The sequence below is a fragment of the Callorhinus ursinus genome, unplaced genomic scaffold (assembly GCF_003265705.2).
Source record: "Callorhinus ursinus isolate GAN/ISIS: 27379988/994484 unplaced genomic scaffold, GSC_fseal_2.0 scaffold25, whole genome shotgun sequence".
Taxonomy (NCBI): domain Eukaryota; kingdom Metazoa; phylum Chordata; class Mammalia; order Carnivora; family Otariidae; genus Callorhinus; species Callorhinus ursinus.
The window spans coordinates 22,383,620-22,402,209 of NW_027397087.1; the positions used below are offsets into that span (position 1 = coordinate 22,383,620).

General features: G+C 34.1%; 1 protein-coding gene across 7 annotated transcripts in view; it reads right to left on the minus strand.

Annotated features, from left to right (window-relative positions):
• ZNF280D (zinc finger protein 280D) overlaps positions 1-18,590 on the minus strand; it is a 131,076-nt gene that overhangs the window by 18,165 nt on the left and 94,321 nt on the right. For all 7 annotated transcript variants that reach the window (XM_073877061.1, XM_025883947.2, XM_025883948.2 and 4 more), the window contains one exon: positions 7,639-7,684. In XM_073877061.1, coding sequence (XP_073733162.1) covers positions 7,639-7,684 — 46 coding nt within the window. The remainder of the gene's footprint in view (positions 1-7,638; positions 7,685-18,590) is intronic.

Here is an 18,590-nt window from a genome sequence, read left to right on the forward strand (position 1 = left end):
ACTCTCCCCTTACAATATTATTCTTAATGTAAATATAACTAAGAATCAGACACATTCACTCATAATAGATTATATCTGGTTTACAAAGAGTAAGGAAATGTATTTTGCTTCTTTTATTCTCCACAGTATTTCAGATTCAACATGATTTGCTAATAGAATATATATTTTTAAAAAATTTTACTAGACAAATAAAACACAGAATCCTTTTAATGATTAGTTATATGAGTATTAGTTCCTATAAGTGCAAGTGAATTCAGAAACATTCCAACATTTGGACTCCCAATAGTTTCCTATGATCCTCTGAGAGATAAATAATTTTCATATAAAACACACATTCAAAGTCACTGATACTTATTTTATCACACTCTGTAAAGCATCATCTATTAAACTATCAGTTTGAATATATGTTTAAAAATACTTCCATTTTTAAAAAGCATCAAAATGAAATATGGAATTTTTGTGATCACAAATTCCTTTCAAATTTTTCCAATCTTTGAAAGCACTTTTTGAGTTACAAAAATTTAATTATTTTGTATTATTGCTAAAAAGTATGCATGAGAAACAAAAATAAGGATTCTCTGGTATAAATGAGCCAGTCACAATGAATCAACTCAAACTAGACCTTTTTTTTTCTTAAGACCCATCTTTTAAAATTGGCCCATCATGTAAAATAAATACCTAAAATCTGCATCTTGTCCTTGGATAGGCCCATGCTCTATTAAAAGCATTTTTATTATATTTAAATAGATGGCCACAATTAAGAATTAAATTTATTTCAAAAGACATCTTATTTTTTGCTCATGCTTATGCTCACTAGCCTCTGAGACTTCTAACATTTCATTTTCTTTATCTTTTCCCCACAATTCAGAGAGAAGTCTTTAACTCTGAATTTCATAATAATTCTATTCTAATAGTGTCAACATTAAAGACTTTATAATTTTCAGTAGTTGGAAAATTTTGTTTTTCCAGCCTAACTTATTACAGTGCCCTAAAATTCTGATCAGTTTTTGAATGTGTTTTTCATCTTCTGAACAATGCACCACTTGACTTTTTAGATGCCATATTTAAAAAAAAAATTTTGGTATACATTTTCAGTGTATTTATTTTTAAATAATACACACAGTTAAACATAATAAACATTTTACAATCAAATAGGTATACATAAACATTTGTATGAAAAATATAAAACATCAATGATTACAAACAACAGAAAATTACATACCAGGAGAATTAGATAAATGTTAAGACAGAGGAATTTGTCCCAAATCAAAGAACAAGATAAGGCCACAGCCAAAGATCTAAGTGTAACAGATATAAATAACATGCCTGATGGAGATTTTAAAGCAACAATCATTAGGATACTCACTAGGCCTGAGAAAAGAATAGAAGATATCAGGGAGACTCTTACCACACAGATAAAAGAGTTAAAAAAGAATCAATCAGAGATGAAGAATACAATAAATGAGATTGGAAACAGGCTTGATGCAAGGAACAGCAGGCTAGAAGAAGCAGAGGAATGAATTAGTGACAAAGAAGACAAAATAATGGAAAATAATGAAGCTGAACAAGAGAGAGAAAGAATTACAGGACATGAGAATGGACTCAGGGAACTCAATGACTCCATCAATCATAACAACATTCGTATTATAGGAGTCCCAAAAGAAGGAGAGAGAGAAAAAGGGGCAGACAATTTATTTGAGTAAATAATAGCTGAAAACTTCCCTAATCCAGGGAAGGAAACAGACATCCACATCTAGGAAGCATAGAGAACTCCTATCAAAATCAACAAAAGCAGGCCAGTACCAAGACATATGGTAATTAAATTTGAAAATTATGGTGATAAAGAAAAAATCTTAAAAGCAGCAAGACAAAAGAAGTTTTTAACTTACAAGGGAAGACCCACAAGGCTAGCTGGAGATTTCTCAACAAAAACTTGGCAAGACAGAAGGGAATGACATGATATACTCAAAGCGCTGAATGCAAAAACTCTGCAGCCAAGAATACTCTATCCAGCAAGGCTATCATTCAAAATAGAAAGACAGATAAAGAGATTCCAAGACAAATAAAAACTAAAGGAGATCGTGACCACTAATCCAGCCCTGCAAGACATACTAAAGGTGACTCCTTGAGTGGAAAGACCAAAAGTAACAAAGGCAACAAAGGATCAGAGAAAATCTCCAGAAACAGTGACAAAACAAGGAATCAATCCCACTTATAATTGCACCAAAAATAGTAACATATCTAGGGATAAACCTAACCAAAGAAGTAAAAAAATCAGTACTCTGAAAACTATAAAACTGCAATGAAAGAAATTGAAGATGACACAAAGAAATGGAAAGACATGCCATGCTCATGGATTAGAAAAACAAATATTTTTAAAAAGTCTATACTACCCAAAGCAATCTATGCATTCAATGTAATCCCTATCAAAATACTAATAGCATTTTTCAGAGAGCTAGAACAAACAATCCTAAAATTTGTATGGAACCACAAAAGACCCCGAAGAGTCAAAGCTATCTTGAAAAAAAGAAGCAAAACGGAAGACATCACAGTTCTGAACTTCAAGCTATATTACAAAGCTGCAGTTTTCAAAACAGTATGGTACTGGCACAAAAACAGTATGGAGAGATGAGCGCCATAGATCAATGGAAGAGAATAGAAAACCAAGAAATGAACCCACAACTATATGGTCAATTAATCTTCAAGAAAGCAGGAAAGAACATCCACTGGAAAAAAGTCTCTTCAACAAATGGTGTTGGGAAAGCTGGAGAGCAAGATGCAGAAGAACGAAATTGGACCACTTTACATCATACACAAAAATAAATTCAAAATAGATAAAAGACCTAAATGTGAGATAGGAAACCGTTAAAATCCTAGAGGAGAACACAGGCAGCAACCCCTTTGACATTGGCCATAGCAACTTCTCTCTAGAGATGTCTCCTGAGGCAAGGGAAACAAAAGCAAAAATAAACTATTGGGACTTCATCAAAATAAAGAGCTTCTGCACAGCAAAGGAAACAATCAACAAAACTAAAAGGCAACCTATGGAATGGAAGAAGATATTTGTAAATGACATATCAGATAAAGGGTTAGTATCCAAAATCTATAAAGAATTTATCAAACTCAACACTCAAAAAATGAATAATCCAATTCAGAAAGGGGCAGAAGACATGAATAGACATTTCTCCAGAGAAGACATACAGATGGCCAGCAGACACATGAAAAGATGCTCAACATCACTTATCATCAGGGAAATACAAATCAAAACCACTGAGATGTCACGTATGCCTATCAGAATGGCTAAAATCAACAACACAAGAAACAACAGCTGTGGCAAGGATACGGAAAAAGGGGAATCCTCTTGCATTGCTGGTGGGAATGCAGACTCATACAGCCACTCTGGAGAACAGTATGGAGGTTCCTCGAAAAGGTAAAAGTAGAACTACTCTATGATCCAGCAACTGCACTATGAGGTATCTACCCAAAGAATATAAAATGCTAATTCAAAGGGATACATGTACCCTGTTGTTTATAGCAGCATTATCTATAGTAGCCAAATAATGGAAACAGCCCCAGTGGAGCTAGAGAGTATTTTTCTAAGTAAAATTATCAGTCCAAGAAAGACAAATACCATATCATTTCAGTCATATGTAGAATTTAGTCAACAAAAGAAATGACCAAAGGGGGGTAAAAAAAGAGAGAAGCAAACCAAGAAATAGATTCTTAATGAGAGAGAACAAATTGATGGTTAACAGAGTGGAGGTGGGTGATGGGGATTAGAGAGTGCACTTGCTGTGATGAGCACCAGGTGTTATTTGGATGTGTTGAATCACTGTCTTGTACACCTGAAACTAATATTACATTGTATGTTAACTAACTGGAATTTAAATTAAAACCTAAAAAAAAAAAAAAGTCATCTGTACCTGACTCCTCTCTCTTAGTCCCTACCTATGTTATAATGAAATTCTACTATCCCTGAAATTGGAGGGGAAGATTCATGGTATATATTTAGTTAGGGAACAACAGCAATAGATTGTTACAGTGTATAGAATACACACAGTAGCAGAACAGAGGCTACATTAGAAGCCACTAAATCATATGGATTTCAACTATAATCTAGTATATGAAAGGAATTAATTTTCAAAGAGAAAATGTAAAACTATAGAAATGAAAAAGAGTGATACCAGGAAAATATTATCTGGGCATGATAATACTGATTCCAATACAATGCATCTGATCAAGCTATCCATCCTATCAGAGGTGTGCCTAAAATAAATACCTGCATCTCTTCAAAGAACTATCCACATCACGTATATTCTTGAAAGAAACACCTGGACCAAGATTGTTCTATGTGGCCTCCCATTCCATATGTCTTCCTTTAACTCTACTTATGGCTTGCTAAATTTTTAGTGTAAGGTTTTTTTCTTTTAACAAAAACTAAACTTAAGAATGGTTTTTGTAAGAAAGGTGGCTTCATTTGACACAGATGAAATAGGGCATTCAAAGAAAAGTAAGAGTTTGATGATTTATTCAAGTATGAATGTATCAGAAAAGAATCAGTAGATGATGTGATGAAATTATGGATTCATAAATTTTCTTAATCTTCGTGCCTTTACATATTTGGGAAGAAGAGAGGCACGCCCCTAGGGCACAGGGACTAACCGTGACTAGGGGATGGAAGAAAAAATCCTACTCTCAAGATCCAAAACACAGAGCCAGCTTAAGAGTGAGGCTAAACCAGAACAGAGAACATCACCACTCCCCACACCCACTTCCAGGCTAGCAAACACTAAATAACAAGCAACAACAGTACTAATGGAAGAAAGACAAGAGTATATATAGAGAGAAAGACACACCTTCTAAAGCTTAGTCTCACAGGGAGAAATAAAGCTGCGGATGAAACAAGAACACTGAGGGAAAAATCCCCCAGCAACATCACTCCCACCCTCAGCACAAAGAAATACTACAGGAATTGTACCTGGTAGTACATTGAGGGTAACCATAGCAACAACAAAGCCAAAACTCAGATCAACTCACTAGTAGGTGAAACAAAAATCCCATAGTAATGACCTAACATAACAAACGGTATGCCCATTTTTAGATATAAATACTATTTATCTCAGTCCTACTTAAAATTTCTTGCTTTCAACCAAACATTATATAACAAAAAAGCAAGGGGGAAAATGGACTGTCAGGAGACAAAGCAATCAGCAGAATCAGACTCAGATATAACCCTACTACTGGAAACTACCAGACAGAAAATTTTAAATTACTATTATTAATATGTTAAATGCTTTGGTGAAAAAAGGAGGACAACATGCATGACCAAAATGGTAATTTTAGCAGAGGGTCAGAAACTGTAAGAATCAACGCAAATGCTAGGAAAAAAACAAACAAACAAAAAAACCAACAACCACAAGGACAGGGATGAAAAATGAGCCCTTTGATGGGCTCATTAGCAGACCTGACACAAATGAAAACAATGAATCAGTAAAATTGAAGATAGATCAATAGAGAGAAATTACCCAAAATGAAACACAAAAAAAGTGTGTGTGGGGTAGGGTGGAGATTAAAACAGGGCATCTAAGAACAGGGGCTAACATCAAATGGTGTAGTATTTAGGAAATTGGAATCCCAGAAGTAGAAGATACAGGACAGCGCAGAGAACACCAATCAGGATAAATACCCCAAATAAATAAATAAACAAATAGATAAACATATAAGTAAACATATGAACAAACCAGACTTAGCTACATCTTGCTCAAACTGATGAGAACTATAGATATAATAAAAAAAGATAAAATCTTGAGGGCAACCAAAAAATTCGACACATTATATATATATATATGAAACAAAGATCAAAATTACAGTAAGACATTTTGTCAGAAAATATGAAAACCAAGAGACAATAAAATGACCTCTTTAAACTGCTGAAAGAAAATAAAACTGTCAACCCAGAATTCTACACTCACCAAAAATACCTTTCAAAAATGAAAAATAAAGATATTTTTAAATGAAAAAGGCACAGAAGAATTAATTACCAGTAGATCTGCAACATAAAATATATCAAAGAAAGTTGTTTAGGCATAAGGAATGTGATACTAGACAGAAATGGAGAGCAAACAAGGAAATGAAGAGCACTGGACATGATAAAAACAAAGTTGAATATAAAATTATTTTTTAAAGTTTTTAACTGCTTTAAAAAATAACTATCTAAAGCAAAAACAGCAACTCTGTATTCTGTCTTTACAACCTATGTAAAAGTAAAACATATGACAACAATAGGAAAAAAGAACCCACAAACTATTAACATCAGGAATGAATGAGAGAACTATCACTCCAAACCCTAAGACATTAAAAGATTAAGGGAATAGTACAAACAAGTCTATACAGATAAATTCAATGTTAAAAACCACAAACTACCAAAACTTATTCAAGAATAATCACATAACTGGGGCGCCTGGGTGGCTCAGTCAGTTAAGTGTCTGCCTTCTGCTGGAGTCATGATCCCAGGATCCTGGGATTGAGGGGCACATCAAGTCCCAGGTAGGGCTCCCTGCTCAGCAGGGAGTCTGCTTTGCCTCTCCTTCTACCCCTTCCCCTCCCCCTGCTCGTGCTCTCACTCTTGCTCTCTCTCAAAGAAATAAATAAAATCTTAAAAAAAATCATATAACAAAAGTATCCCATCTCTATTAAATTTATTTGTCATTAAAAACCTTTCAAACAAAAGAAAACTTTCTGTGGTGTAAAAGAAAGCTGCTTGGAAGAAGGTGGGCTAAGTTCTGCCTAGGTTTCACTTATTCATTGTTCAATATTTATCAAAAGATAAATCTGAACCTGCTTCACTTCAGTATACTCAGAAAGAGATATGGCATATTTTGTAATATTAAAAAAACTGACATCAAGAAAACATGTACTTGAACAAAACTATTTCTACATACATCCATTAGACCGCCCAGTAAATAACATTTATAGGATAACCCCAAGTATTTTATTCAGAGTGCCTGTTTAAGACAGCTAAAACACATTTAATATATATTCAAAATATTCTTTTAAAAACGATTCATTTATTTATTTATCTTAGAGAAAGCATGCAAGTGGGGGGAGGGGCACAGGGAGAGACTCTCAGGCAGACTCCCTGTTGAGTGAGGAGCTCTACAAGGGGCTCAATCTCATGATCAATGAGATCATGACCTGAACAGAAATCAAGCATCAGATGCTTAACCAATGGAGCCACCTGGCGACCCCAGAATATTTCTATTTTAAGTATTAGTTAAACCTTTCTGACAGTCCCAGAAAATAAAATCATCTGGAAAGATTAATTTTCCAATGTGTCAACTGTTTGACATTTATTGATCTCAGGATTTTTAAATCATAAATTTATCTCCATTAACTCACTAGCTGAACTAAATAACAGGCAAGTGAAATATATGATGCTTTTGTAAAAACAAAAACACCTTAGAATTTTGCTTAGGGTTAGATATTTTTATATCTAATGACAACAAACAAATCCCATTTTTTTCCTGGTAATATGCCAATAATTGTTATTATACACAATGAACTGAGATGTTTAAAAAATTAAACCAGTAATACTTTCAAATATATAAGCCTTTAAGGTACAAGTAAAACAAAATTTACCTCAGACACAGGTTCTTGTTCCTTACTGGGAGCTTCATTTTTTAATCTTGAAAACAAAATAATTATTGAATACTTTATTTTATATTTACAATGGAAAAATATGAAAGTTCTTTTCTGCATGCTTAAAATAATAAAAATGTAAATTTAAACTAATGTAGATTTGTAAATGACCTTTAAAATATTTTAGGGAAAAATAGAATGCACGAAAATAAACAGTAGATTCAACAAATGTGCTAAAGAAATCAATACAGGCATGTATTTCCTTCTTTTCTGAAAACAAGAGCACTTAAAAATTTTTCTCTATGTTAAATACAATTATAAATAAAAGACATACACTAGTAAAACCGTTTCAAAAAAAGAATTTACTCTTTAAAAAATAAAAGCAGGTTATATGCTTGATGTATACAAGATGCTAAGTATTTACTATTATAGGGCTTAAAAAGTGAAAGAAGAGACATTTGATCTATTGTGAAATTCAATATAATGCTATTTCAATATTTATTACAATTAAGGTAGCAAAATCACAGAAATAATTTGTAATTCTGAAGGATATAGTCTCTTAACAGCATAGCTACCATAAGCCTAGCTCAAATACTAACTACAATTTTTTTAACCTTGGTTTTTCTGAAAATAAAAAAATTGTAACTTATTACATTAAGAAAGGCATATGCCATCTTTCAAATAATTTCATATAAAAGCTAGCTTTCCCAAAAGATCTTTTAGAAACTGCTGATAACTAAATATTATTTACTGATATTCTATATTAAACTCAATTTTAAACTACGTAAGTACCTACCTGATTTGAAATGCCATTAATAGTTAAGTGATTCATTACTTTATGAAGGCTTAGAGCTATACTTAAAGATTAATTTAGTTAATATAAGCAACTATACTGACTTAAATTTCACGCACAAAAATGAAGACAATATAGGATAGAAACGTCAGTTATCCTAAAAGCTACTTTCATGGTTAGTCGAAATACGGAGTTGGCAATCTTCTTTAACCATTCTCTGAGGGAACACTGAAAAAAATAGGTCTATAAATGCTAATGCTTTACTAGATATTAATAATAATTTGTGTAAAATTACTTATCTATATTTTAGTTATTACATGAAATTGCAAAATATTTAAGATAGAGTGTCATTTTTTTGTTCTTTTATTATATTGGTAGTATATTACAATAATTTACAACTAACTTACTAAACAAATTCAAATGAATAAAACTTGCAGAAATATTGACAAAATGCATAAATCTCAATCATTTTGGAGGTTAAAGATTTTGTAATTCTTTTAAATGTTTAATTGTGAACAATATTCATAAAGATGAAATTTCATGTTAGTCTTTAATAATTTATACAGGAAAATGACAGTCTTAAGAATAACGTATAAAGTTGTATGAAAACATGAAAAATTAGTGTGAAGAAACAAAAAGTAGATATTGGATTAATGAAGTTTTGAAATAAATTTGTATATTACAACTGATTTTTATTTCTAAGCAGTTAATAATTTTAAACTCAATTTGAAAAACTGTGAAACAAACTGAACAAAAAGAAGTTTAAAAACATTTTATAAAAGAATTTCCCTCTCAGTTTACTGTTGAAAATCAAAGATCAACCTTACATTCTTAAAAAAGAAACATTACCATGCTAATCATTTTCACATATGGCTGTTCTAATAAACTGGTTTTATGCAACAATTAAAATGAAAGCTATTAAGCATGTGCTACTATTACTGCTGATATGTCAACTGGAGAAACTATGCCCTCTTACTATCTCTGCAAGAGAGGTTAGTGACAGAGTTTTTTATTACTCTTCATCTAAGAAACTGGTAGATGAGAACAAAATAAGTTATTGAAATAATTAGCACTAAGAGGCCTATGATCCCAATCTTATTTTGGGGCTTTAACCATACTAGTATTCTGTTTATGGAAAAGAATTATAATAACCAGTGAAATATTTAAGGAAACAAATATTTTAAAAATTCAAAAAGTACACTACAGAAAATTCCACTGAGAAAAAAATTCAGAGTTAATTCATCATTAAAATGTACACTACATTTCTGTAACTACAAAAGCATAATTTAAGATTAACAAATTAAAACAAAAAGATGAACAAATTTTAACACAACTACCAACACATCATTAACACTATTAGGAAAAAAAAGTGTTCTTACCTGTAATTCTTATTCATTAAAGATACCTGCTGAAATAGTCATCATTTGAGATATTCAATTGCTTGGTAGAAGACAGTGAAATTTGCTAAGCTCAAAGTTCTGAGCTAAAGACCTGCTATTAGATAATTACACTTTTCACCTGTAAATGTTGCAATAATTTTTAATAGAAAAATGTAGTACAACATTTAAAACAAACACTAAAGTTTCAGTGTAAAGAGAACAGAAAGCTTGGTGATCAATTTCAAAATGATTACAGATCAAGATTGCAAATAAATTACTTTTCTTCTGTATATGAACCTGCTGAAACATCTTTCTGATAAAGGATAATCCTTTCCCTCTAAAGTTTAAAATAAAATAAATGTCCCTTCTTGCATTTTTCTGCAGGTCACATAACTAATCCAAAGCTACATGTAAAGTAAATATTCTGGGTTAATTACATTAGTGTGTTTTTTTGAGGTTTCATTCATATTATATACATACCATGGGGTAAAGGGAAAAGCTATAAAGGGAAAATCATTCAGATTGTTTTAGCCAGGCCATATTCTTTTCTTTTAACAACGATTTAAAAGCCCAAAATTTCAAAGTTGATTTTTTTTGTAATCTTCAATTTATTTGTAAGCATACTTAAAAAGACGAAAAGAAGTTGGATAAGCCAGTAGGAAAGCCAATCAGTTCTTAACATCTTCCACTTAGATATTCAAAATTAAATTTGATAGTAATCATGAGACTAATAAATTACAGTAAAACATCTAATGTTCCATTTCTGATTATCTGTTCTGAGAGGCGTTAATAGATACGTGGAAAGGGTAACTGAGCTAAACATTTACTGGGTTGCACATACATCAGGTACTGTGCTAAGAGTTCTAGTCCAAAGTTAAGACACAGTCCCTCCTATCAAGGAGTTCATCATTAAGGAAACATATTGAAGCAAATGCTTATGGAATTGTGAAAAGTGTTAAAAAAAAAAAAAAGACAGACATCTACCTGATGGAATGGCTGTACAAAGGACTGAACCACTACAAAAGGGAAAGACACAAGGAAGCAGTGAAGATACTATAGTCAACGGTTTTGCAGAAAGAACAGGAGTTGGCAAAGCAGGGGAAGGAGAGTCAAGGCAGAGCAAAAGCAAAGAATTATGAAACAAGACAACAAATGAGAACCTGAGTGGTCTAATATGACTGTAATGTAGGGAACAAAGGAGAGCAGTCAAAAATGCAATTGAAGAGATAGCAAGGGCAACTTCAGGAAAGATACTGATTGCCAGGATATAGTGTTTATGCTAAGAACTTTATTCTAAGGCTAACAGGAAAGTATGATTATGTGCATCTGAAAGAGAAAGGGGAGTATTAGAAGGGGATAAGCTCCACGCAGGAAGCCCAGAGAAGAGATAGTTAATGACTATCTCAAGTAAAGCAGAAGCAGGGTCAATGGGGAAGAGGAAGGTTTAGGGAGATGATAAACAAGGTAAACCAACAGAATATAAGTACCAACTGGACAAAGAACATTCAATAGAAATATTTACCACTCAGTCTTGTTATTCTCATCCTTAAGGAAAAATTCCAACCATTACTTCTGAACAAATAACCCCAGAGCCATCATCTGGAGCTTTACCCCTCCATTTTTATTACTACTGATTTCAATCAGTCAGCAATTCAATTCAGAAATATCACAGTATATTAGAATTAGACTTGAGTCCTAAGAGATTGTCCAACTGCCCCCATCTTGTAGACAAGAAAAATCTGAGGCCAAAAAATGCTAAAGTAATACATCTATTAAGCAACAGAACCAGGATTAAAAGTGATGGCTCTACTTCAAATTTCCACTGCACTGCTTCACAGCCAATTCCTTTCCTGTGAATCAGGCTCCCTCATAATCATGCCAGCAAAAGTGAAAAAGCTTAACTGATCTCTCTGCCTCTGGATGTTTTCCACTCTCAAACATGCTGAGTATCATTGCCAAATTAACCTTACTAGTAGACCAATCCATGCCATTGTTTGCTGAAAATGTCCTATTGCCCATACATCATAGAGCTATTGCTCCAAGTTTGGGAAGCTAGATTCTGGTCCCAATGCTACAGGTGTGTCAGTTGCTGCCTACCTTCCTGTGAAAACACACTGAAGCTCAGTCCCATCTAGTTCCTCAGCCAATCATAACAAGGCAGGAAGTACATTTGTAACCACAAGTACAACCAGGAAACAATATAGTACAGTATGTATTAGTTTACTCTCTGACAACAGATGGCTATAATTGAAATTGAGGCTCTCTACCTGAAAGCTATCTGATCATGAGCAAATTACTTATCTGTACCTCAGTTGACTTAATATTCATAATTTGGGACAATAACAGCGTGTATCTCATTAGTTTGTGAGAATTAAATGAATGAATAAATACAAAACAGAAGAGTGTCTGGCAAATTACACGTGCTCAATAAATGTTAGTTATTATTACTGACATGGGTAGAGTTGGGAATCAATGTCACTGTCCAGAATACTTGAGAGTGTACCACACAGGCTCATACAGCTTATTACCACTTAGATATCTTCCATATTTTGAGATCTTCCTGCAATACTTCCCCCAGCTCTCAAACACAATCCATTAGACATTAATTTTGATTGCTGGTCTACTCCTGTTAGGACCAGCCCTATTTGCTCTCATACAAAATTACCCATTTCTGAATGCCTAGGTATGATCTAAAGTTAAGCAAGACAGAGTAAAAAAATCATTCTAGATAGAAGAACTAATTAGAGACAAGAAATCAAGAGAAACAAAATATTTGTGTGTGAAAATGTGAAGCAGAAAAAAATAAGACCATCAGTGGAGGCAGAAGATTTTGATGCCAGACTAGGGCTCTATTTTGTTATTTTATTGGCAATGGTGAATTAGCCCTGGATATTTAATTTATAACATACAAGCAATTACTATCAGGACCAGAAGACTGAAAAAATGGTAGTAACCTTAGAATCCCTGGCAGAAGTTGGTACGGTGTGACCTAAACAAAGGACTACACTGAAGTTTCATTTGTCTTTCCATTTCACTGGGTCTCCCATCATTCTCTGCTTAACAGACATCAAAGACAGAAGTCCAAACTGCCAGAAACCACCATATTTTGACACACAGCTCCTACCTGTCTTGCAATATATACCAGGGGCAAATATGTTGTATCCACTTTGAAAAGGAAAAACTATTTTAGAATTGCTCAAGATCTGGTTTGATTAATGTCTGTGGTAGGACGAGAGAAATCTAAGGGCATGATCTCTCATTATCTCCAATCCCAGTTACATTTCAAAAGTTTAGAAAAGGGAACCACAAAAGACGCTGAACAAAGAGCCAAAGCTATCCTGAGAAAGAACAAAGCTGGAGGTAATCACAATTCCAGACTGCAAGATATATTACAAAGCTCTAGTAACCAAAATGCTATGGTATTGGCACAAAAACAGACACATAAGTCAATGGATCAGAAAATTCAGCCTAGAAATAAACCCATGCTTATAAGGACAATTAATCTATGACAGAGGAGACAAAAATATACAATGGGGAAAAGACAGTCTCTTCAATAAATAGTGCTGGGAAAACTGGACAGCTACATGCAAAAGAATGAAACTGGACCACTTTCTTACACTATACAGAAAAAAAAATTAAAAATGGATTAAAGACCTAACTGTGAAGGAAAAATAAGATGAAAGGTGAGAGGGAGGCAAACCACAAGAGACGCTGAAACTCAAGGAAACAAACAGGGTTGCATGGGGGGTGCTGGGTGGGGGGGGGAGGGACAATTAGGTGATGGGCATTAAGAAGGGCACTTGATGTAACGAGCCTTGGGTATTATATGCAACCAATGAATCACTAAATTCTCCCTATTAAATAAATTTAAAAAAAGACCTGTGAGACCCCAAACCATATAAAACCCTTAAAAGAACACAGGCAATAATTTCTCTGACATTGGCTGTTGCAATATTTTTCTGGATAGGTCTCCTTTGGCAAGGGAAACAAAAGCAAAAATAAACAATTGGGACTCTATCAAAATAAAAAGCGAAGTGAAGGAAACTACCAACAATAACAAAAAAAAAGGCAACCTACTGAATTGGAGAAAATATTTACAAATGATATATCTGGCAAAAGGTTAATATTCAAAATATATAAATAACTTACACAACTCAACACAAACAAAATAATCCAAATAAAAAATGGGCAGAGGACCTGAACAGACATTTTTCCAAAGCCAACATACAGATGGCAGTCACATTAAAAGATGCTCAATATCACTCCTCATCAGGGCAATGCAAACCAAAACCACAATGATATCACCTTAACACCTGTCATAATGGCTAAAACCAAAAAGAGAAGAAAGAATAAGTATTGATGTGCAGAAAAAAAGGGACCCTTGTGCACTGCTGGTGGGAATGTAAATTGGTACAGTCACTGTGGAAAACAGTATGGAGGTTCCTCAAAATATTAAAAAGAGAATTACCACATGATCCAATAATTTCACGACTGGCTTTTACCCAAACAAAAACATTATTTGAAAAGATATATGTGTCCCTATGTTCATTGGGCATAATCTACAACAGCCAAGATATGAAAGCAAACCAAGTATCCACCAATATAGAATGGATAATGAATAAGTTTTACATATATATACATATATATATAAAACCTGTACACATATACATATATATAAAAACAATAGAATACTACACAGCCATAAAGAAGGATGAAATTTTGCCGTGACAACATGGATGGACCTAAAGGGCATTATGCTAAGTGAAATAAGTCAGAGAAAGACAAATATTGTATGATTTCACCCATATGTGGAATCTAAAAAACAAATGAACAAACAAGCAAAAAGCAGAATCAGACCTATACAGAGAACAAACTAACGGTTGCCAGAAGGGAATGGGATGGGGAATGGGCAAAATGGGTGAAGGGGAGTGAGAGATCCAGGCTTCCAGTTATGGAAGGAGTAAGTCATAGAAATAAAAGGCACAGCATGGAGAATACAGCCAATGATATTGCAATAGTGTTGTCTGGTGATAGACGGTAGCTGCAGTTGTGGTGAGCACAGCATAACATACAGAGAAGTTGAATCACCACATGTTTTACACCTGAAACTAATGCAACATTGTGTGTCAACTACACCCAAGTAAGATTTTTTTTTTAGTTTAGAAAAGGAAACAAGCCCCAAATAAATTCTGTGTATCTCACAGATGAGATGTTTTCTTTTTTTCTGTTAAATCAAATATATGAAATGAAGACATTGACCATTTTGAATACTTAAGACTCTCTAACTTAGATTATGTCCAGAATGAATAATTCCTTCAAATAATTTCAGAATTTCACAGGGAAATAATGGAATGACTTCCTACATATTCTTCAATGATCATAGTATTCAATGGAAGTAAACATTTTTATTTTTTATTATTTATTTTTTTATTTATTTGACAGAGCTCTCTCTGACACAGCGAGAGAGGGAACACAAGCAGGGGGAGTGGGAGAAGGAGAAGCAGGCTTCCTGCCGAGCAGGGAGCCCGATGTGGGGCTCAATCCCAGGACCCTGGGATCATGACCTGAGCCGAAGGCAGACACTTAATGACTGAGCCACCCAGGCGCCCCAGAAGTAAACATTTTTAAACAGAAATAGTATTCTTAAACATAAAACTTATTAAAAAGGTTGCCATTCTACTTCTAAAAGAGGTTACTTACTGTTTGCATTTATGAAAGATAATTAATGACTTACTGGTATAGTTTAGAGCGGTATAACAGTGATATTTCTCTTAGGGAACAAGTCCAGATTCTCTACTGGTATAGCATTTCACAAAAAATCACATAATGTAGTATATACATGGTATTAGTGGTTTAACTTATTGTGAAAGCAGTGTACTGTGTGGCCCTGTGAAGATGTGGATTCAGTGTCTACAATTCTGACTGCCTTATTCTGTAATTACTCTGATGACATGAACCATGTCTTATTCATATTTCCATTTCCAGCACTTGATACAGAGTCTTGCACACAAAAGGCAAGGAATCAATGTTCTTGGTCATGGGATATATGGAAGGATTATTTATATTACACTATTAAAGAGCCATGCTAAGCATAAAACTGGTGCTAAGTATAAAACTCAGTAGCCATTCTGAAATAAGACAGAGGAACTCAGTTTCAAGGAAAGTCAGTTTTGTTTCCATTTCTTCCTAGTACTCTTTAAATTAAGGGTATTTAACAAAATATAACAAAAATTTTTATTTGTAAAATATTTTCTACATTTTTTAAAATCTTCTAAACAATAGTGTAAAGATTATTAGAGAGCGCACGCATGCATGCAAGTAGGTGGGGGAGAGGCAGAGGGAGAGAAGGAATCTTAAGCAGGCTCCATGTCCAGTGCAGAGCCTGACATGGAGCTCGATCTCACGACCTTGAGACCATCACCTGAGCCGAAATCAAGAGTCAGGAGCTTAACTGACAGCCACCCAGGTGTCCCAAGATTATTTTTAATTTCATTTCACGAATGAAGAAACTGAAGTAATTTGAATATAAAGTTAGTAAGAGAGATGAGTCTTGAACTGATATTTTTACTTCAGGCAGTGCCCTTCCATTGTACTTTCCTTAGAGCAAACTTGGAGCTAAGTGAGAGAACTAGATCAACTTTTAAAATCTCTTCAAATTGTGGCTTTTGGGACATTTGATTCAATCAATAAAAGAGACAACTGGTTTAGTAGCCCAGTTTTCCAAGTTTGAGACTTTATGGATTTACTATGGACTCATACTTTCAAGATGTGTTAGAGGGAAATATCTTTCTAACCTGAACTTTCTGTCAAGAAAATTAACCTTGCATAGGGATAGATGGAACATACCACAACATCATAAAGGCCACCTATGAAAGACCCACAGCTAATATCATCCTCAATGGGGAAAAACTGAAAGCCTTTCCCTTACAGACAGGAACAAGACAAGGATGTCCACTTTCACCATTACTATTTAACATAGTACTAGAAGTCTCAGCCTCAACAATCAGGCAAAAAGAAATAGAAGGCATCCAAATTGGCAAGAAAGAAATCAAAATTTCACTATTTGTAGACAACATGATACTCAGTATAGAAAACATGAAAGACTCCACCGAAAAATTGCTAGAACTTGAGTCAATACATGAATTCAGCAAAGTCTCAGGATATAAAATCACTGTACAAAAATGCTGCATTTCTATACACCAATAACAAAGCAGAAAAAGAAATTGGTCCCATTTGCAAATGCACCAAAAACAATAAGATACCTAGGAATAAACCTAACTAAAGAGGTAAAAGATCTGTACTCAGAGAACTATAAACCACTGATGAAAGAAGTTGAAGAGGACACAAAGAAATGGAAAAACATTCCATGCTCATGGATTGGATAAACAAACATTGTTACAATGTCTATACTACCCAAAGCAATCTACACCTTTAATGCAATTCTTATCAAAATACTGATAGCAATTTTCAGAGGGCTAGAACAAACAATCCTAAAATTTGTGTGGAACCACAAAAGACCCCGAACAGCCAAACCAATCTTGAAAAAGAAAACCAAAGCTGGCGGTATCACAGTTCCAGATTTCAAGCTATATTATAGAGAAAGCTGTAGTCATCAGGACAGTATGGTACTGGCACAAAAACAGACACACAGATCAATGGAACAGAAGAGAAAACTCAGAAATGGACCCACAACTATATGGTCAATTCATCTCCAACAAAGCAGGGAAGAATATCCACTGGAAAAAAGTTTCTTCAACAAATGGTGTTGGGAAAACTGGCAGCAACATGCAGAAGAATGAAACTGGACCACTTTTTACACCATACACAAAAATAAATTCAAAATGGGTGGAAGACCTACATGTGAGACAGAAAACCATAAAAATCCTAGAGAACACAGGCAGCAAACTCTTTGACCCTGGCTGTACTTACTAGACATGTCGTCAGAGGCAAGCAAAAATGAACTATTGGGACTTCCCCAAAATAAAAAACTTTCTGCACAGTGAAGGAAACAAAAGGCAGCCCATAAAATGGGCAAAGATATTTGTAAATGACATATCTGATAAAAGGTTAGTATCCAAAATCTATAAGGAACTTATCAAACTCAACACCCATAAAAGCAAATAATCCAATTAAGAAATGAGCAGAAGGCATGAACGGACATTTTCCAAAGAAAACATCCAGATGGCCAAAAGACACACGAAAAGATGTTCAACATCATTCATCATCAGGTAAGTATAAATCAAAACCAAGATGAGCTATCACCTCACATCTGTCAGGATGGCTAAAGTTAACAACACAAGAAACAATAGGTGTTTGGTGAGGATGCAGAGAAAGCGGAACACTTTTACACTGTTGGTGGGAATGCAAGCTGGTACAGCCACTCTGGAGAACAGTATGGAGGTTCCCCAAAGTTAAAAACAGAACTACCCTACCATCCGGCAATTGCACTACTAGGTATTTACCCAGAGGGTACAAAAATACAGATTTGAAGGGCACATGCACCCTGATGTTTATAGCAGCATTATCAATAATAGTCAAATTATGAAGAGGGCCCAAATGTCCATCAGCTGATGAATGGATAAAGAAGATGGACATATATACAATGGAATATTGCTCAGCAATATAAGAATATAATCTTACCATTTACAATGATGTGGACGGAGCTAGAGTGTATTATGCTAAGTGAATGAGTCAGGCAAAGACAAATACCGTATGATTTCACTCATATGTGGAATGTAAGAAAGAAATCAAGTGAACAAATGGGAAGGGGGAAAACAGAG